General features: G+C 43.0%; 2 protein-coding genes across 2 annotated transcripts in view; both read right to left on the bottom strand.

Moving 5' to 3' along the window:
- Positions 1 to 3,512: 3,512 nt before the first annotated feature.
- The window catches only part of LOC115689744 (2-alkenal reductase (NADP(+)-dependent)-like), a 37,217-nt gene continuing 21,226 nt past the window's right edge, over positions 3,513 to 19,503 (bottom strand). Inside the window, exons 2-6 of the mRNA XM_056316608.1 lie at positions 6,614 to 6,814; positions 5,273 to 5,450; positions 4,752 to 4,918; positions 4,261 to 4,343; positions 3,513 to 4,142 (exon numbers count right to left, since the gene is read on the bottom strand). Of these exons, the coding sequence (XP_056172583.1) occupies positions 3,764 to 4,142; positions 4,261 to 4,343; positions 4,752 to 4,918; positions 5,273 to 5,450; positions 6,614 to 6,814 (1,008 nt within the window). The 3' untranslated portion in view covers positions 3,513 to 3,763. The remainder of the gene's footprint in view (positions 4,143 to 4,260; positions 4,344 to 4,751; positions 4,919 to 5,272; positions 5,451 to 6,613; positions 6,815 to 19,503) is intronic.
- On the bottom strand, positions 15,466 to 17,734 carry LOC130139486 (2-alkenal reductase (NADP(+)-dependent)-like). The gene is made up of 5 exons (XM_056316607.1): positions 17,492 to 17,734; positions 17,094 to 17,271; positions 16,760 to 16,926; positions 16,166 to 16,248; positions 15,466 to 16,047 (listed from the first exon to the last, which is right to left on the bottom strand). Exons 1-5 carry the CDS (start codon positions 17,717 to 17,719, stop codon positions 15,669 to 15,671), a joined length of 1,035 nt encoding a protein of 344 aa, XP_056172582.1. The 5' UTR covers positions 17,720 to 17,734; the 3' UTR covers positions 15,466 to 15,668.

Below are 19,503 nucleotides of genomic sequence, written 5' to 3' on the forward strand. Positions count from 1 at the left end.
AGAGTCCCTATTTCCATTGACTTTGTTTATGAAGATGTACACATTCCGGGAACAAGGATAGGAACATATACTGGGTGTGTTTCTACCTTGTGGGTCGACGTGGGGTTTTCACAATGGATTCCCTCCTGTTTCATAGCTTGGTATTGTAATCTCCACAGTGATATGATTGGCCCATGGAGAGGGTTTGATAGTCAAGATGACGTATTGTTGGGTGAAGTTATCGACCCATAATGTGTAGTCCGAATATTGTACATAAAAGTTTAGTTGAGGGTATGAGTGGTGTAATTGGAGATAGACGACCTCGATCCTTCCCAGGTCTTATGAAATAGTGTATTGCTCGAGTGTTGTATAAAAGTAACAATAATGAAGTTTGTATTTTCATTAAACTTGTGTGATTGCCAGTATGGGATATTTTGAACGTATTATCGTGCTTCTGCATGCTTATAGAAAAAAAAAATACATGTCGCGTGTGACGTTCTGGGACGTCACATAAATGGTCTATAAACTTTGGCCTAATGTACAATGTGATCCTCGAACTTTTAATTGTTCAATATGATCTTTGGACTTTTAGAGACTAAGTTGAACATATACCAAAAGTCCAAGGATCACATTGAATATATTAAAAGTTTATGGACCATATTATATATTGAGCTAAAGTTTAGGGATTACGTTGAATAAATTAAAAGTTCAGAAATCACATTGTATATTTGTCATTTTTCCAAAAAGGAACGGCAATGGCAGAGATAAGGCCTAAGTGGGTTCAGACAAAAGTCACGAAATTTCTACTCATTGGTAAAATCTATTTGCAAACTTTAATATTCCAGCCTAATCGGGTCCACTTGTTTGGTCTCTTACGAAATTCTGCTAGTGGAGCCGTCCCAAAATTTACTTTTGAAATATTATAGGTCGATCGTGATTTGGTTCAACCCTATGAGTATCACTTAAGATATGTAATGTCATTGAAGTGTCACGATGACTAGTACTTTCTTCTTTAATTAATAGCTAGTACAAGATCATGAAAGTTAACTAAATCAAATTTAAATAGGTTAGCCTAAGTAAGCTCATTAGTTTAGTCGACATGATACACTCAATTAAATTGGTCACACATGCACAGGTGCTTTCACATTGCATGAGGATGAATCCGAACGATACACACCCGACATCAATCCTGTCAAGTGGCTCGACGCAATCTTGACTCTAATTCAATCAACAACTATCCAAATAAATTGAAGAAAAATGCTTTCATTATCAGAGAAAATGTTTAGACTCAAATTATTATTAATGAAGAAAACCTTTTTCAAGGATTTGTTTTTCTGAGTGTTAAGAACGATTCAAATCAGAAAAATATTTTTCGAATTACTCATATTGGCGAAACTAATGGAATGTAAATTCACATGCATGCATCACACCACAAAGGGTTAGATCTATTAATATATCTATATTATTCGTTTATTCTTGGGATGGAAATTTCTGAACTTTGACTCAATGTGCAATGTGGTTCTTGAACTTTTAATTTATTTAATGTAGTCCTTGAACTTTAACTCAATATGCAATGTGGTCTCTGAATTTTTTGTGCATATTTAATTCATTGAATATTTTCATATAATTCAGGGACTACATTGAATATGTACCAAAAGTCAAGAAACAACATTGAACAAATTAAAAATTCAGGGACCTCATTGTACATTGGGTTAAAGTTCATGGACCATATTAAATAAATTAAAATTTCAGAAATCACATTGTATATTAAGCTAAATTTCAGAGTTTGTTTGTGTTATTATCCCTTTATTTTTTGGGTAATGGATGTGAACCTGAGGATGTTGAACAGCCTCTCAAGCTTTGCCAAAAAATGCATGGGGGTGATGGTTGATGTGATGGGCTTGATGGATCTCTAATTCGGATTCAAATATGTTGCCGCCATTACAAGTGAAACTTCAACCTTTACAATGCAAACACTGCTCATTTGCACGCGCCATAGGCACATCGTGCGCATGCTCCAAGAGGAAAGTCGGAAGTTTGTGTTGATTATAGCCCGAAATTAATCCTGAATTGATTTGAAATTCGATCCATGAAGTGTGACAAAACCCGAGCCATATTAGGAAAGTCCGAATTGAACTGTTGCCAACGGGATCGTGAATGGAACAAAATGGAAACTAATTTCCCACGAGAGTTCTTTTCCAAGTTGATGTCGAAGAAATGCTCATAGAATTTTCTGCATATAAATATTTTGTTGTTGTAGCATTTTGTGCTTAATATGTGTAGAACTTGCGAGAAATACAAAGATCGAGAGCCATATTTCAAGAGAGTTGAGAGTGTGAGAAAATCCCTTTCTTGTAATTAATTTTTGTGAGTTGGGGTTTTAGAATTGGAAAACACTTATGAAGGCGAAATTACCAAGAAAATCCTACACTTATTGTATTTATGCAAATTCAGTCATAATCCTTTCAATTTGACCAATATTTTTTGTCTTAAATTTGATAATTGAGTCATAAACCTTTTAATGATTTACCAATGTAGTTTATTCAGTCTATTTTGGCCAAAAATCGCTGACATGAACACCGGTCATCTAACGTGGCACGACCGGTCGTCTAACGTGGCACGGTCAGCACACAGCCGACGTTAACATGGACAATTTTTATAGTTTTTTAATTCTTTTTTTTCTCCCTTTTCTTTTGCTAGTGGCTGATTATTGAACAAGGCCCCCCTCGTTAGATTTGGCGAGGCCGACCCTCGCCTAGGCTAAGGCGGCCTCGTCGAGCATCACTTGGGCAAGGATTGACCTCTCTAGATTTGGCAAGGGTGGCCCTCGCCCTCGCCTAGGCGAGGCCTGGTGAGAATCGGCCTAGCCAAGTCTAGCAAGGAGGGCCCTTGCCGGCGCTCGCCCTCGCCCACGCCCTCGCCTAGGCAAGGCCAAACCTTGCCTAGCAGAGGGCGGCCTTGTCGAGACTCGCTCTTGCTGGGGCTCACCCTCGCCTAAGCAATGTCGACCCTCACCCGCAACCGTTGCCCAAGCGAGACCTGCTCTCACTGGTCATCGCTTGTGGCTCGTGTGGCCGGTGGTCGACGACCGGCCACTGCAAAAAGCAAAGAGAAGGAAAAAGAAAGAAAAAACATAAAGGAAAAAAGAAAAAACTCAGAATATTTTTTAAAAAAATTCAAAAATTATCCACGTTAGCGCCGACCGTATCACGTTAAACGATTATAATCATGTCTTTGTTGATTATGTACGACTCATCTCGTCAATTTCTCATCATAGAGTAGGCACACCATCAAACCACGATAATCCGTTATTTTCGAGTTTTATTTCTATGATTTATTTCTTACTCAAAATGTTCAATTTGTTCACGCACTTTCCGTATTAGTTGTAACAATTTGGTATCTCAAACCAGTCTTATTAAAAGGCAAAGACACAGTACAAGAAGAAACATTTCCATCGACATCTTAGAGAGGCATATAATTACCCGATAGAGAGAACTATCCTCCTGAAAGCTAAAGAGAGCCAATGCACCAAAAAGCGACTCATTCGCGAAAAGCTACAAACCACCAGTTTTCCAACATTGCTACCTGAAAACAACCCAACCAGATGGTCCCATGTTACACGAGACACATTTACAACCAAGCGTCCTCTGTATCCCCAAAGAAAGAAACAACCTCTATGTCCTCGCACAACGGAACGGCAACACAAAGACAAACAGAAATGAAACCATTTTGAAAACATGAGAAAACAGGAGACTACGCCCATGAAAAAGTACAGAAAGCTGGCTCATTCGTGAGAAACCACTACCACTTGTTTCCCGACATTGCGGCCGGAGAACAGCCCGATGAGAGCTGCCGGAGCGTTCTCGAGACCCTTGGCCATGTCTTCCACATACACAATCTTCCCCTCTTTGATCTGAGGCAATACCGTCTCCAGGAACTTCGGGTAGAGATGATAGTAATCGAACACCAAGAAACCTTCCATTCGAACCCGCTTCATTATAATGTTCATCAAGTTGCGTACGCCTTCGGGCTGCTCGAGGTTGTACTGTGAGATCATTCCACATACCGCGATTCGGCCATGAATTTTCATGTTGAGCAGCACCGCATCAAGCATCTTTCCGCCAACATTTTCAAAGTAGATATCGATCCCCTCGGGGAAGCATCTAAACATTTACAACAGAAGAAGTCAACTGGAGTCGGCTTCAGGAATGGGCGCATATTTTTTATCCTGCGCAGCAGTCACTTATTTGCTTAATCATCATTGCTAAACTCATAGCTCACCTTTTCAGTGCTGCATCCAGATCCAGTTCCTCCTTGTAGTTGAAAGCATCATTGAATCCAAACTTGTTCTTCAGCAAATCAACCTTTTTCGCAAAAATAACAGCAATGAGAACTTAAAAAAAATGAAATTCGGAAGAGAATTGATGATGATGGTACATTCAACAGAGCCATCACTCTCTTGAGCATTGTCAAATTTGAGAAATACAGCACTCATCGTACCTCAAGTGCTTCTTTCAGATCTAATTCTACATGAGTAGACGACTGTTTAAGCCTTTGAGGTTTATGAGAACATGAACATGCACTCTATTTTCCTTACCAAAAAACATGCACTCTATTTTTATCTTACCAAAAAAAACATGCACTCTATTTCAAAACGCTTGTCTAGTCACTCTAGTATGAAACAAAAGTGAAAATTGCAGATGTCAAAAAATGTTTGGTGAACCATTAACATGTATGAAGTTTTGTGCTTCTTTCAACCATGATATGAGTACCTTCTCTTTGCTACCGGCGCTGCCGACGACATAACAACCAAACAACTTTGCAAACTGCCCAACAAGCTGACCAACGGCTCCTGATGCAGCTGATATGAAAACAGTCTCTCCTTTCTTAGGAGAGCATACCTCGAAAAACCCGGCATAAGCCGTCATGCCTGGCATACCTGCACAGTTTCAATTTGTAGAAATTAGACGAGTCACAGGATTTGCTGAAGCATGAGAGTAGGAGTGTAATGCTATGGCAAAATCTCAAATGGTCCTATTATTGCCCAAAGGTGAAGCCCGTTAAAAATGTATTGACTTCTCAAGGAAAGATACTATTTCTCTAGAAATAACCGATTTACCCGCTTCTATCAAAGCGAGAAGACAGCTTTGCAGGGCTCTATCATTCAGACAATTCAACGAGGCGATAAGGCTCATCAACAATGAAGATCCCTACAAGTAATATCTTAACTATCTGATTCTCCTTATTCATTAACAACGAAAGAGATATTACATTCAATGATTAAAGAGCATACCCAAAAGGCCAGTGTAGTAAGACAGAGGAACATCGGTGTGTTCAATCTTAAAGCAAGTCTCTTGCGCGGTAATTAGACTATACTCCTCCCATCCAGTGTAACCCCAAAGCAAGTCGCCTTTCTTGAAGTTTGGATGCCCAGATTCCAAAACTCTAGCTACTCCATATCCAGTAATAGGCTGCATCAATGTGTTAAATACTTCAGCATATAAGTGCAAATAATTTATCAAACACAACTAGACATTGTACTTCCAAGAAGGAATGATTGGACCATAAAGACAATTTCATAATCGTATACGCTACAATAACCAGGGACCATTTCACTTTAACTTTTTTTCGGATTTTAAAGGTTTCTAACTCGAGTCATATTGAAGTAAGGTAAGTCAAAATGCAGCTTTCTTGACACTCGAACCAACTTCCAACAAACCTAGAAGAAGAGTGGCATAATTTTAACATCTCAGCAGGAATAAAATTGAAATCCATAGTAATACATCGGAATCTTAAGCAATATGCTAAAGGATCCACCCAAAACTCTGCTTATCCCAGAGTCATGTTTATTTTATATTTCAATGAATACATCTCATCATCCTATTTCACGTGCAAGCTATCGTCACCATTCGTCTTGCTTACACATGAGTGGGAATGTTAAGCAACTCGCATCGCTTAACCCCGTGATTTATGTGGACTGTGCAAACGCAAGACATGTAAAATTCCTACGCCAAATAGCATAAGCAAGTCTCTATCGACACACTAAGCTCTTCAATACATTTGCCGAATCTTATAGCGACATCACAAACCATTTCCACACTTTCAAAGACACCACCAATTGGCTCACACTTCAGAGATAAAAAAGATATAGCCATGATAGTGAAAGAATAAAAAAATGAATAGACATACAGCACAGAGTCGCTACAATCCTTTGATTAGAACGATTGGACATGATCAGAACTAATACTTGACAAGCCCTCGTATATTAAATTTAGCCAGACCTGAGATCATAATCCAAGAACAGTAGTCAAACATGTAAAATTCCACTCAGGAAAACTAATATAATATCCGCCATCCATCAGCAGAGGCACCTGCAACTTTCTCCTAAAACAACATAATCAATCCCCAGAGCAAACTGGTCAAAATTAATAATAAAAAAAAAGGGACAAACATATCATAGTCGAGAAAACCCAGATCATCCGACAGTCGAAGCTTATTTTATTCAGTACCTTCCGATTTCAACTACGAGGAAGAAGACCATTGGGCGCCGAGTGAACGACCCATTTCCTCTTTCTACGTTCTTTTGGGAAAAAAGACAGAATTTGACACGAAAAGAGTATTTAAGGTTGCTCACCGAACCAGGCTTGAAGGAATCGACATAGCCCGGGACATCGAGCTTCGCCATGCGGGTCCGCATGTACGGATCGCAGGACAAGTAGAGATTTTTCACGAGAAGGCCGCTCGAGCCCTCCGGGAGACGCAGCTCCATGGTGGATTCACGCACCTCCATGTCCGTCTCCTTGGGGAAACCGCTCACGTAGCCCCCGAACACCACCTGCTTGTTCCTAACCTCCCCACTGTCGCTCGCCATCACTCCCTCGCTGCTCTTTTCCGTCGAAACTCGAGACACCCAGAAGGAGAGAGAAGGTGAGCAGGCGCTGTGGAGTGCGTGAATGCGGGTACCGCTTTTAGCGACTCGGATGCTGGGCGTGGAACGCGTGAGGAGGCCCTGCGCGACAAGGAAAAAAAGGCTGACCTTTCGTGCGTGTCAGTCAGTGGGAACAGTTGTCGAGGGGGTACGGCGACGATGGAGATGCGCGTGTGGCGGATGATGAGGAGCGCGAGCCAGATGGTTCTGGAGATGCTCCGCGAGGAACACGACATCGGCCTGTTTGGTTCGGCTTTGAAAAAATGCATTTGGCAAAATGCAAATACCGTTGAGCTAAAAGGGTTTTTCGAAATACAAGTAGTGTTTGGTAATGTGTATTTTAAAATCACATTTGAAAATAACTTTGGTCTAAATACCGTTTAGTAAAACCTTAATTTTGTAAAGGACTTTTGCTAATATTTAAAAAAAAAAAATTGGCCTGAACCAACCACCACCGGCGACTGTTTGGCAGGCCAAAATGGCCGCCGGCCAACCTCCGGCGGCCAGCCTCGCCTGAGGTCGGGCTACCTCAGGCGATCGCCGCCTAGGTCGTGCGACCCCGGCGACCGTCGCCTGGGGTCGCCCAACCTCAGGCGGGGATGGGGTCGCGCAACCCAGATCTGGGTCGCGACCCGAGCGCCGCCTGCGGTCGGGCGACCCCAGGCAGTGGTCGCCGGGGTCGGGCGACCTCGGCGACTGTCGCTGGGGATCGGGCGACCTCCGCGACCCGTGCACAGGGGGTCGCGACCCGGCGATCAGCGCCTTTGGTGTCGCCCAGGCCTCGAGGCGGTGCTCGGGTTGTGCGACCCAGATGCGGGTCGCGACCCGAGCGTCGCCTAAGGTCGGGCGACCGTCGCCCTGGGGTTGGTCGACCTCCGGCGACCACCGCCGGGGGTCGCCGGAGGTCGCCCGACCCCCGGGCGGCGGTCGCCGGACCCCTCAGGCGGCCTCCGGTGTGGTTCCTTGGGAGCGATGAACAGTGCCGGGCACGATGAATAGTGCTAGATGAACAGTGCCAATTGCATTCCGAAAATGCAATTTCCCCAAGGGACCTCATGAGGTGCATTCAGCCAAAGCCCTTAGAGAGCTTTGGAGATGCAATTGCATCTCCTCAAAGCTTGCAAAAAAAATTGCCAAACAAATTTGCATTTGCCCAAGGGCCTTTAGAGCCCCAAAGCAGCATTCAAATGCTGAACCAAACAGGGCCATCATTTGGTCATTACGGCGCCGCTCTTCTTGGTCGGTGGGGGGCTTCTCCTTCGTCGTCGGGTCGAATGTGGCCGAGATTGATCATGGCCCTTCCAAGGTTCTACGAGGTGATCTGAATCACCTTCTCTTGAGCTAAAATGACTCGAATTGCCCATGGATTTTAACCGGACGTGTAACGTCATTTTCAAATTTTAATTTATTTAACGTCATTCATGAACTTTGATTTAAACTAAACTTTAATCTTGAACCACGGTAAGAGGATGAGACCGTATACTTCTCGTGTGTCATCTATTCTAGTGTTGTTGGCATTTCGCGTGCTATGATTTGTGCTATGCAAGATATTTTCGCATACTATCGGTACTACGAGCAATTATATGAATTATCTCGAAAGAAAACACTAGAGGCGTTTATGATAATCATTCTGTTTATCTATTTTTTTATTTTTTAGTTCCCCGGAACAGATTTAGAACAAAAATCCATTTGGTAACACAATTTCATTTTTCTATTTATGTAATAAATTTGTACTCCAGAAATAGGTTTGGAAATAAAATCAGATTTTTACTTGTCTATTTCTTGAACAGAAATGAGAAATAAAACTCTTCTCATCACTTGCTTTCACTACTAGCCGGTCGCCCACCTATCGCCCCCCCCCCCCCGGTCGCCGCCGGTCGCCTCCCGCCGCCGTAGGCTGCCGTCCTCCGCTACCTGTCGGCCGTCGTTCGTCGCCGGCCGTCTCCTGCCGCTCATTGTCTGCCTTCCTCCGCCTTCCAACGCTGGTCGCCTCCCATCGTCGGCCGCCACTGGCCGTCCTCCGCCGCTGGCTGCCTTCCACTGTAGCCCAACACCGGCTGCCTCCCACTGTCGGCCGCCTCTGGCCGTCCTCCATTGTCGGTTGCCTTCTGTCGCCGCCCAACGCCGGCCGCCTCCCATCGCCACCCACCTCCCATCGCCGCCCAAAATCAGCCGCCTCCCGTCACTGTCCTCCTCCGATGCCCAATGCCAGCCACCTCTAGCTGTTGCCCGCCTCCCGTCGCCGGCCGCCTCCTGCAATCGCCTGCTCCGTCGCTTCCCGTTGCCGGCCGCCTCCCGCAATCGCCTGCTCCGTCGCCTCTAGTTCGCTGGTCGCTCGAGAGGGAGAAATTTTGTGTCGTTGTTGACACCTAAATTTTGGCGATCCATTTAGGTACATATTGCATAGAAAAATTAGGAGTCGATCCCGACACCTGGCAAAAATAATAATTACACTGCATATAGATTTTAGGAGCATTTATGGTAATAGGCTCATATTAGTTGCATTTGCATTAGATCAACGGTGAATGGACTTAGTTGAAAGGTTTTGAGTTAAATTGTGGATCGAGCCCATGGATAAAGATTTTCGCCAAACCCGTTCATTATCATGGCTGAACTTTTTGCACGTGGGATGCTGCACTTAGAAAGGTTATGAAGAATTTCCGGAATATATGCATGGAGGTTCGGGGGATGCGATCATGAGTGGAATATATAACGTGCAAGAAATCTCGTGGGAAAGCCTATATTTCTATTTGTGTGCATGTTAAACTTTCCCAAATTTTGGTGCATAATTCTAGGTCAATATATTTTTGGTTGGGCACATGTGCAAAAATATCTTTCATGATTTGCTGAAGATGTCCATGATTTCATAGGCTTTTTTTTTTTCCAGATATTTGTGGAACAGGCAAGATTTCGTCAGTCAATGGAAAATAGTAAAAAAGAAGAGCAACTGGGAAAGAAATATTCACGTGAGGGCATATATTATTTGAGCAATATATCTTTCTCAAAACAAGAAAGAGTACACTACTCCCTTATTCTGAAGGCCTAAGTCGTCCCTGCTTATAAAAGAAGACTCGTCAGAGACAAGGGGGTTCTCTCCTTTGGATGGAGAACACACGAAAAAAGCACACGCGAGATTGAGAGAGAGAGTTGGCTGCGTACGCGTGCAGCCGCTACGCCGCGCCGCCCCTCCGCTGCATTCGCGATGCCCCACCGTCATGCCCGCGTTGCCTGACGCCCACCGCCTCGCCACCGCTACTGTCCCTGGCGAGCCATTCTTGCTGCTGTCGCTTCCGGAGCTACCGTGGCTCCCGCATCGATCTCTGCCTAACACCGCTGCCACCCAACAGCGACGAAGAGCCGTTGTTGTTAGCTCGACGACGCTGCTGTCCCGAAGCCCTGCCGACGACCTGCTGCCCCAGTCCGACGATTCCCTTTTGCTGTTGCTGTTCTTCGTGAGTCGTCCCTGTCGCTGTTCTTCGTTCAGTGACGCTCTGCTCCTCACCGACACGTCAAGCAAAGCCCTGACATTCCACGGTCAAATATCTGAGGAGTCAACCTACACAAAAATCATTCAGTAAGTTTCCCAGAGAAGCCGCTAGTGATCTCCCCACCATCACCGCGAGACACTTTGTTTTGCAGCTTTCTTGCGAAGCATCGTCGCTGGTCATCCTCACCGCGATCTTTGACGTGAGCCGCTCGAGTATCACCTGCCTTGACCGAGCATCACCGCAAGCCATCACTGCGTTATCCACCGTTCATTGTCCAAATTTGGAAGCAAATATTTAAATTAGGTAAAGATCTCATCTAATTTGATTTTCGAGTATATTATTTTCTTGTTTGAGATATTACGATCTTGTGTGAATCTTTTAGCAATAGTGCCGTATCCATGAAATTCCCAAGTAAACTTTAAATTAGGAATTATTTCCTAATTAAAGTATTTAGTTTATTTCGAATTTCATGAAAAATACAAAAATATCATATGCATGTCATATAGATTAATTGCATCATGCTTGCACGTCATCTTGCCACATCATTCATACCTTGCCATGTGTCATTGCTCGCGTGTCATTAGAAATTGCACGTCTAGGTTCATTTGTGTGTCATATTAGAATAGTCTATTTAACCGTCATATTAGAATAGTCTATTTCTAAGATAGATTGAGTGAAATTGCGTGTTAATTAGAAATCATATTAGAGTTGTTTATGTGATTTTCTAACTAACATTGTAGAAGCTTTCGTTGCTTCGAGGTAAGTTTTCCTCCTTATATTTGCAATTTATTTATCGTTTTGCATTATTGAGTGTTATATTATTGGTTGCGCACCCGTATGATTACCTCGCATGTTAGTGGATAGCTGCCTACAAATATTTTTTGAAATAGAAGAGAAAAGGTACCGAAAGGGCATTAGAGTAATCTAGTGTAATCAAGTCTCCGAGTCCATAATCTCTGGTTTGTAGAAGTAAAGTAATTCTCCCAATACTTTACTTGGGTTTCTAATCGACCCACCAAAAATAGATTAGTGGCGATTCTCGATTGCAACGATTTGCATGTTGAGAACTTAAACCTTAAGTCGCGAGTCGATAAGTTCTTGGGAGAGCCCGAGTTAGGCTTAGACTTAACAATCCGTTAGTGTGTACCGCGGAGGTTAGATCGCGACAGTTGTTATCAAACGAATTTCTATTTTAGAAATAGAAATTTCGTGTCGTTTTCAAATGCTTATTTTGGCTCAAAAACTCGTCTATGCAATAGAAATAGAAAAAATTATTTCTAATCAGAAATTGATTTATGAAACAAAATGATAAACATTGGACGTCTGTTAGACATTTTGTGAAGAGACGGGCTCCCAGAGGTCCTTGATATAATACGTGTTCAGTTTTGCGGGTATTGCTCTCAGCTGGAAGGCATAATTATAGTTGATAATTGTTTTGCCGACAACTGAAAAGGAGTACGTGGCGTCAATCGAGCAATCAAGGGAGAAAATATTAGGTGCATGAAACACTCACGTCAGTCATGCATTGAACCATTCGGTGCATGACACGTGGCAAAAAAAAAAGAGGCTCACTGTCAGACTTTAAAAAATTTACATCTTCTCTTCGCTTCTTTTTTCCCCGTTCTCTCTCTCTCTTTGCTCTTCTTTTTGCTTGTTCTCTCTCTCCAAGTTGTCTCCCTCAAGTTCGAGAAAATATTAGGTGCATAAGATACTCGACGTCAATCATATATTGAACCATCCGGCAGCTGACACGTAGCGAGAACGGCCCACTGTCAGAATTTTTAAACTCACCTTCTCTTTCCCCTCCCTCTCTCTTTCTCTCTAAGTTCTCTCTCCATTCACGGCACGATCATGACTTCACAGTTCACACCTCTTCGGCTCCACACATCCTCGACCTGCTCCACACCTCCGCGACCTCAGCTCCTTGTCACCATGAGGGTGTCACGGTGGCAGTTGCGACCAAGAATCGAGGTTGCGACGCCATGGCCAACTGAGATCCGAGGTCGCCAACGGCGGTCGCGGCCTCAATCAAAGGGTCTCCATGTCCAAATGGCGACCTTGACGAGGTTGCCCATGGCGTCGGCGGCCTCGATCCCTCATCGCAACATAATGGGCGACCTTGGATCGAGGCGCAAGTCGCAGTGGCATGCCTGCGCGCGAGACAAAGATTGAATCGGCAAAGAGAGAGAACATAGCGACCACTTCTCGAGAAAATATTGCATGAGTGGAATGCTCCACATCAGCAATACACAATTTCATTGGGTGCGTGACACGTGGCAAGAGGGCCCACAAATCAGATTTATTAAAAAATCTGACTCTTTCCCTTCTTTCTTCCATCCTCCGTTAACCCTCCGTCGTCTCGCCTCCTCTACTGCTCAAATATACGTTTTTCCCCCGGTTTCTCCTCGTCGGCACAGGCCAGAGGAGAGAGCAGCGGGAGAGAAAAATTTTGAACAAAAGGTGTCCTCCTTTCTCTCCTCTTGCGCGCTCCTCCCAGATCTCCAATTCTCTCTGCACCTCACGCCGCGCTGCCTCCGACGACCAACGAGCGACGCCCTAGCCTCCGCCTCCGCCCCCCTAGCCTCCGACGCCGACGCCGATGACGCCTCCGACGACCGAGGTCCGCCGCTGCCCACGAGCGACGTCCGTCGCCTCCCACGACCGAGGTCCGCCTCCTCGCGCCGACGCCGACCCTGCCTCCGATGAGCGACGTCCGACTGACCGCAACTCTCTCTCTCTTCTGCTTCTTTTCAAATGATGATTGCCCCCCTCACCCACCGCCACCGGCTCCACCATTGCTTCTGAACCCTTTCGCCACCGCTGCTACATCCCTCTCTCGTTCAGTTGCAGACAGAGACCGCGTGTATATGCACAACTCTCTATGCTCCGCCGAGGTTTCACGTTCGTTGTCCCGTTTGCTGCAGTGTCAGACAACGATCTGGAAGGAAGATGGGCGAGTCGTCTTGGCCTTCTGGCGCGCAGGTAATCCCTCTGCAGTTCGTCAAAGCCGGTTAATGGGCATTGTCGAAAATTTGTTCTCTTCTTCAATCAAAGCCGGCCCACGTTTCTTGCTGTGATGTTCTTTCAGCAATGCCCACATTTTCTGCTGCAATGGTCTCTTTTCTTCCTCTTCTTGAAGTAGAAGATGGGGTGTGCGCATTCTCCACCTCGTTTTTTTTTTTCGTTTTTGAATCTCCTCTGCAGTTCGTGAACGCCGATGAATCGACCCGCATTGTCGGAAATTGTTCTTTGGTTAAATCCAGTCCACATTTTTTGCTGTGATGTTCTCTCGCCAATGCTATTTGAAGCTTGAGAATCAAAGGATGATGCCTGGTCTCTTTTGTTCCTTTCCTTGAACTAGAAGATAGTCTGTGCGTGTTGGGCGTCCTTCTCTGGTCATTTTGTCTGATATTTTGTTGCTTTTGAGATGATTGATCGTGATGTGGGATGATCTAGCGGGGCAGTATCGTTGTTTCCTACTCATTGCCTTGAAAAGAGCGATGAAAGAGTCAAATGCCAGTGGGGTTTGCTTCGACTTCTTTGGTGCGTCAGTAGGAAATTCGTGGATCTTCTCTGTGTTCAGTTGAACATCATCTCTCTATTTGACCATCTTGAGAAGAGTGTAGTCAGTCTTGCGAATGTCAAAATTCTTGGGGGATTGTGCTCCATGTAATCCTATCTCATTGCAGTTGAACTATATTCGCAATGTTGTTTCTCGAATGGCTGACCAAAGAACAGATGAAGTTCAGGTTGCAGGATCTCCTTATAGAATTTGCCCCCTGGGAGCTCATATAGATCACCAGGTCAGTTTTGTCTTATTTCTGCCATATTGTTGTCAAGGTAGTGTTTGTACAAGACCTTCTATTTGGGTATTGGTTTTCGATTTGCATCAACAGATATACAACGTAGTCAAAATTTCCTGTCCTGTTTTTTGGGTAACATCTGTATTTTCTATCTATTGTGAATATGAACAAGCCTGTTGCCTCTTATGTTCAATAAAATTTGGCGATGCAATATACTTATTATACTAATGAGGGTATACTTTGACATTGTTGATTGATGAAGAATGCAATCCTGCTAATGTTACCTTTAACTAGTCCATTGCTGAATGATAGAGAGAGATGGACATTAATTGGGAATATTGTTTACGAAATTAATATTGGTTACATTTCCTTTTCTCTTTCTTGGTTGTGCTGGCATGTCGGTTTTTCGAGAGGGTGAGGTGTCATTGTGGGAAATGGGAATATAGAGGGAATATATTCCCTAAGTTCTCTCCAAATATTTTTCTTCCCCCGAAAGAGGGAATATAGAGAGAACTTATTAGGGAGGTCCTTCCATCATATTGGGGAGTTCATTCTCCCGTCTCTCCTTAAGCCTTTTAAGATCATGCTTAGGACCTAAATCGCAAGGTAACCCGTGCCCCAAAGTAGATTTTTGCTATAGGATCGTGTGTAATGCAAGATAGATTCCCAAAACACTCCCTTTTCCTCATTGAAGATAAAGTCCATGTTAGCTAATGTCTCATAATTTGTTGCGTATAAATATTCTTTTGTCAAGTTTCGTGTGGTGTGTTAAAAATACCCTCAATATCTTCTAAATATCTCCGGAAGATATTTAAATATCTCTAAGCGTAACCTTGTGCATAGGGAGTCTGCTTAACACGTGCGAAACTCGCGAGATACAAAGAGTATTGAGAGCCTCGTCCAAGAGAGTTGATAGTGTGGGAAAACTTCTTTTCTTGTGATTAATTCTTGTGATTTTGGATTCATTTCCGGATCGGAAAACTCTTATGAGTGACCGTGATTGAGTTGTTGTAATCTTATCTTCGCCAATTATAATGGAATCATCCCGTCTATCTCTCCCGTAGGAGTAGACACATCGCTGAACCACATACATTCGTTATTTTCAGAATTTATTTCTATAATTTATTTCTTGTTCAAATCGTTTATTTGTTCACGTTTCCTCGGCATTCATAACAATTTGGTACCTCAAACCAGTTTTATGAGAGGCGATGACCCTTTACATCGACATCCTAGAGAGGCATAGCATAATATTTTAGACTCATTCGAGAGAAACTCCAAGCACCTGTTTGCCAACATTGCTGCCGGAAAACAACCCAACCAGATGGTCTGGTCCCTTGTTATAAGAGACGCATCTATACACAAACGACCTCGCAGGACAGAACGGCAACGCACAGATAAACAGAAAACAACCCCTTTTGAAAACACGAGAAAAGAAAAGATTATGCCGATGAAGAAGTACAGAAAGCTGACTCATTCGCAAGAAACCATGACCACCTGTTTCCCGACATTGCGGCCGGAGAACACCCCGACAAGAGCTGCCGGACCATTCTCGAGCCCTTCGGCGATGTCTTCCACGTACACAATCTTCCCCTCTTTGATCTGAGGCAAAACCGTCTCCAGGAACTTCGGGTAGAGATGACAATAATCGTACACTATGAAACCTTCCATCCGAACCCGCTTCCAGAGGAGGTTCAGCAAGTTGTGTACACCTTCGGGCTGCTCGAGGCTGTACTGTGAGATCATTCCACATACTGTGATTCGGCCATGAAGTTTCATGTTGAGCAGCACCGCATCAAGCATCTTTCCGCCGACATTTTCGAAGTAGATATCGATCCCCTCGGGGAAGCATCTAAACATTTAAGACAGAAAAAAGTCAACTCGAGTCGGCTTCAGAATGTGTACATATTTTATATCCTGTACATCAGTCACTTATTTACTCAATCATCGTTACCATATTCCTGACCAACCTTTTCAGTGCTGCATCCAGATCCAGTTCCTCCTTGTAGTTGAAAGCATCATCGAATCCAAACTTGTTCTTCAGCAAATCAACCTTTTTCGTGAACATAACAGCAAGAGAGAACTTTAAGTAAGATAAAATCCGGAAGAGACTATTAAGACTGTATTTTTAGCATTTGTGTTTAGTGAAATGATGAGGGTATGCATTCAACACTGCCATCACTCTCTTGAGGATTCTCAAATTTGAGACATACAGCACTCATCATACCTCAAGTGCTTTTTTTAGATTTAATTCTATATGAGTAGACGACTGTTTAAGCCTTTAAGAGAACATAAACATGCACTCTATTTCAAACGCTTGTCTAGTCACTCAGTATGAAACAACAGTGAAAATTGCAGATGCCAAACATGTTGGGTGAACCATTAACATCTACGTGACTATGCACTTCTTTCAACACGAGAGAGAGAGAGAGAGAGAGAGAGAGAGAGAGAGAGAGAGAGAGAGAGAGAGAGAGAGAGAAGAAGAAGGGGGGGATCGTCGTCAACGCACTAGTGCTTAAACAATTACTATTCAAGGAAACACTAGACGAATGTGAGATGATTACCTTCTCTTTGCTACCGGCGCTGCCAACAACATAACAGCCCAACAACTTTGCAAACTGGCCAACAAGCTGACCAACAGCTCCCGCCGCCGAGGATATGAAAACAGTCTCTCCTTTCTTAGGAGAGCATACCTCGAAAAACCCAGCATAAGCCGTCAGGCCTGGCATACCTGGAAAGTTTAGATTTGTAGAAATTAGACGAGTCACGAAATTAGCCGTCATGGCTGTCCATACTAACTTGAGAATGAAATAGACCGAACAAAGTATCTTAACGATCTGATTCCCCTTATTCTTTAACACTGAAAGAGATATTAAACCAGATGATTAAAGGGCATACCCAAAAGGCCGGTGTAGTAAGACAGAGGAACATCGGCGTGTTCGATCTTGAAGCAAGTCTCTGGCGCAGTAATTAGACTGTACTCCTCCCATCCAGTTATGCCCCAAACCAAGTCGCCTTTCTTGAAGTTTGGATGCCCAGATTCCAAAACTCTAGCTACTCCATATCCAGGAACAGGCTGCACCATTGTGTTATATACTTCAGAATATAAGTGCCAATACATTTAGCAAACGCGAATAGACATTGAACTTACAAGTAGGAGAGAGTTTGCTCCTTTTGAATTTTACTTGTCGAGTGTACTTGTCGCAAATTTGAGTTCGATTTATTCGTGCGAGTTCATAACTTACTCTCGCCATCATGAATCGAGTAAATGTAATGAGAGAGATGGTGGTACTTACGGAACCGAGCTGAGTGGAGTACTTGATGAGGTTGAGATTGTAGGGATCGCAAGCCAGGTACAAGTTCTTCACCGTGATGGCCCCCGAACCGGCGTCGGCCTTCAATCTCTCCGAGCTCGTCCTAACTTCCAAGTTGGTCTCTTTCAGGGAACCTCGTACCTGTTCTCTGTATATCACCTGCTTGTTGCTCATCACTTCCACTGAAGCATTCTTGTTCACCTTCTCCATTCTCTCTCTAGAGCTGTGTTCTCTCTCTCTCTCCCCTTCTTTTCTTGGATTTGATTGGTGGGAAACGTAGCCAAACACTGCACGGGGTATATATAGGTATGTATAGGGGGAGATGGGCGATGAGATATGCATACGTTGCTGACGTGTGCCTATGCGTCATCTGTATGCATGCTTACGTGTGCCGTTGTGTCATTGGTGGGTTATTCCAATAATTCCTTGGGAAATAAAAAAAGTTGATCAAAGTGGTCAATTGAATTCTAATCATTAGAAAATTCTCTGATTTGCAGTAGAACTTTCATGAATTTTTTTACGTGGAAACAAAGAATTTGAAGAAAATCCTAAAATCATGCCTTTCTTAAGAAGTAAGCTCTGCACATCGTCAGTTTCCCTTTTCCATGCATCCTTAGCCACCCTGACTCATTTATTTTTCTTTTTTTTCGAAAAAAGAGCTTCTTTCGTAGTTCATAATCAAAAGTTAATAGATACACCAAGGGTTCAGAACATAATAAATTTCAAAGAACTTGAGGTGGATGAGAGACCCGATAAGAGGGGATGGTATTTTTGATTTGAGCACCTTGACTTGATTCGAGCGTTATATTATGCGTACACAGTAGGGTGGTGAAAATTATAACCCTTGATTGAAAGAACAAATGATGATATGGATGAACTTAAACGGGTTGGCGTAAAAGTTTTGATCTAGACTCATTCGTTATTAGATGGATTAATGACATAAACGGTTATTGAATGTTGACCTAATGTGCAATATGGTTCCTGAATTTTAAGTATGTTCATTATGATTTTTGAACTTTAGTTCAATGTGCAATATCGTCCAAGAACTTTTAATTTGTTTAATGTGATCCCTGAATTTTTGGTATATGATCAACTTAGTCCTTGGACTGTATAAAAATATTCCTCCTTGTAATTGAAAGCATCATCGAAACCAAATTTGTTCTTCCGCAAATCAACTATCTTCGCAAAAATAACAGCAAGAGATGAACTTTAAATAAGATAGCTCGGAAGAAATCGGTTAAAATCAGGATTTTAAAGGCACCTACGGGCATCGTGGGTGATACAAAAAGGAAAATAAGAGTTCTTTCCCACATTGAAGATAGAGTCTATGTTGATGTAATTTCCCACAAGACTTCTTTCCCTCATTGAAGATGAAGTGTACGTTGGTGTAGGAGAAGTGCTTATAGTTACTCCATTGTTGAATTTCGTTTGGTGTGCATAGTAACTAGTAAGTGCATTTCGTTTGGTGTGCATGGTAAGTGCGCTTAATATGTATGAAACTTGCGAGAGAGCCAAAAAAACATTGAGAACCATCACCTAAGAGAATTTGAGAGTGAGAAAATTCGTTTCTTCATATTGATTCTTGTGTATTCGAGATTAACTTAGAATAAAAAAGAGATAATGATATAAATGATCCATGATTTTTTGCCCAATATGCAATATAGTCCATGAATTTTTAATTTGTTCAATGCGGTCCCTAAACTTTACCCTAATATGCACTGTGGTTCCCGAACTTTTAATTTGTTCAGTATGGTCCATGAACTTTTGGTATGTATTTAATTTAGTCTTTGAACTATGTATAAATATTTAATATTGTCCTTCATTTATTTCAAGTTTAGGAATAACATTGAACATTTTCATATAATTCATGGACTAAATTGAACATGTACCAAAAGTCCAGAAATCACATTGAACAATCTAAAGGATTAAGGACAACATTGCACATTAAACTAAAGTTTAAAGACCACATTGAACAAATTAAAAGTTGAGAGACT

Source organism: Syzygium oleosum, unplaced genomic scaffold, assembly GCF_021117445.2.
Source record: "Syzygium oleosum isolate NSW1041296 unplaced genomic scaffold, Sole_v2.1 Sole_v2.12, whole genome shotgun sequence".
Classification (NCBI taxonomy): domain Eukaryota; kingdom Viridiplantae; phylum Streptophyta; class Magnoliopsida; order Myrtales; family Myrtaceae; genus Syzygium; species Syzygium oleosum.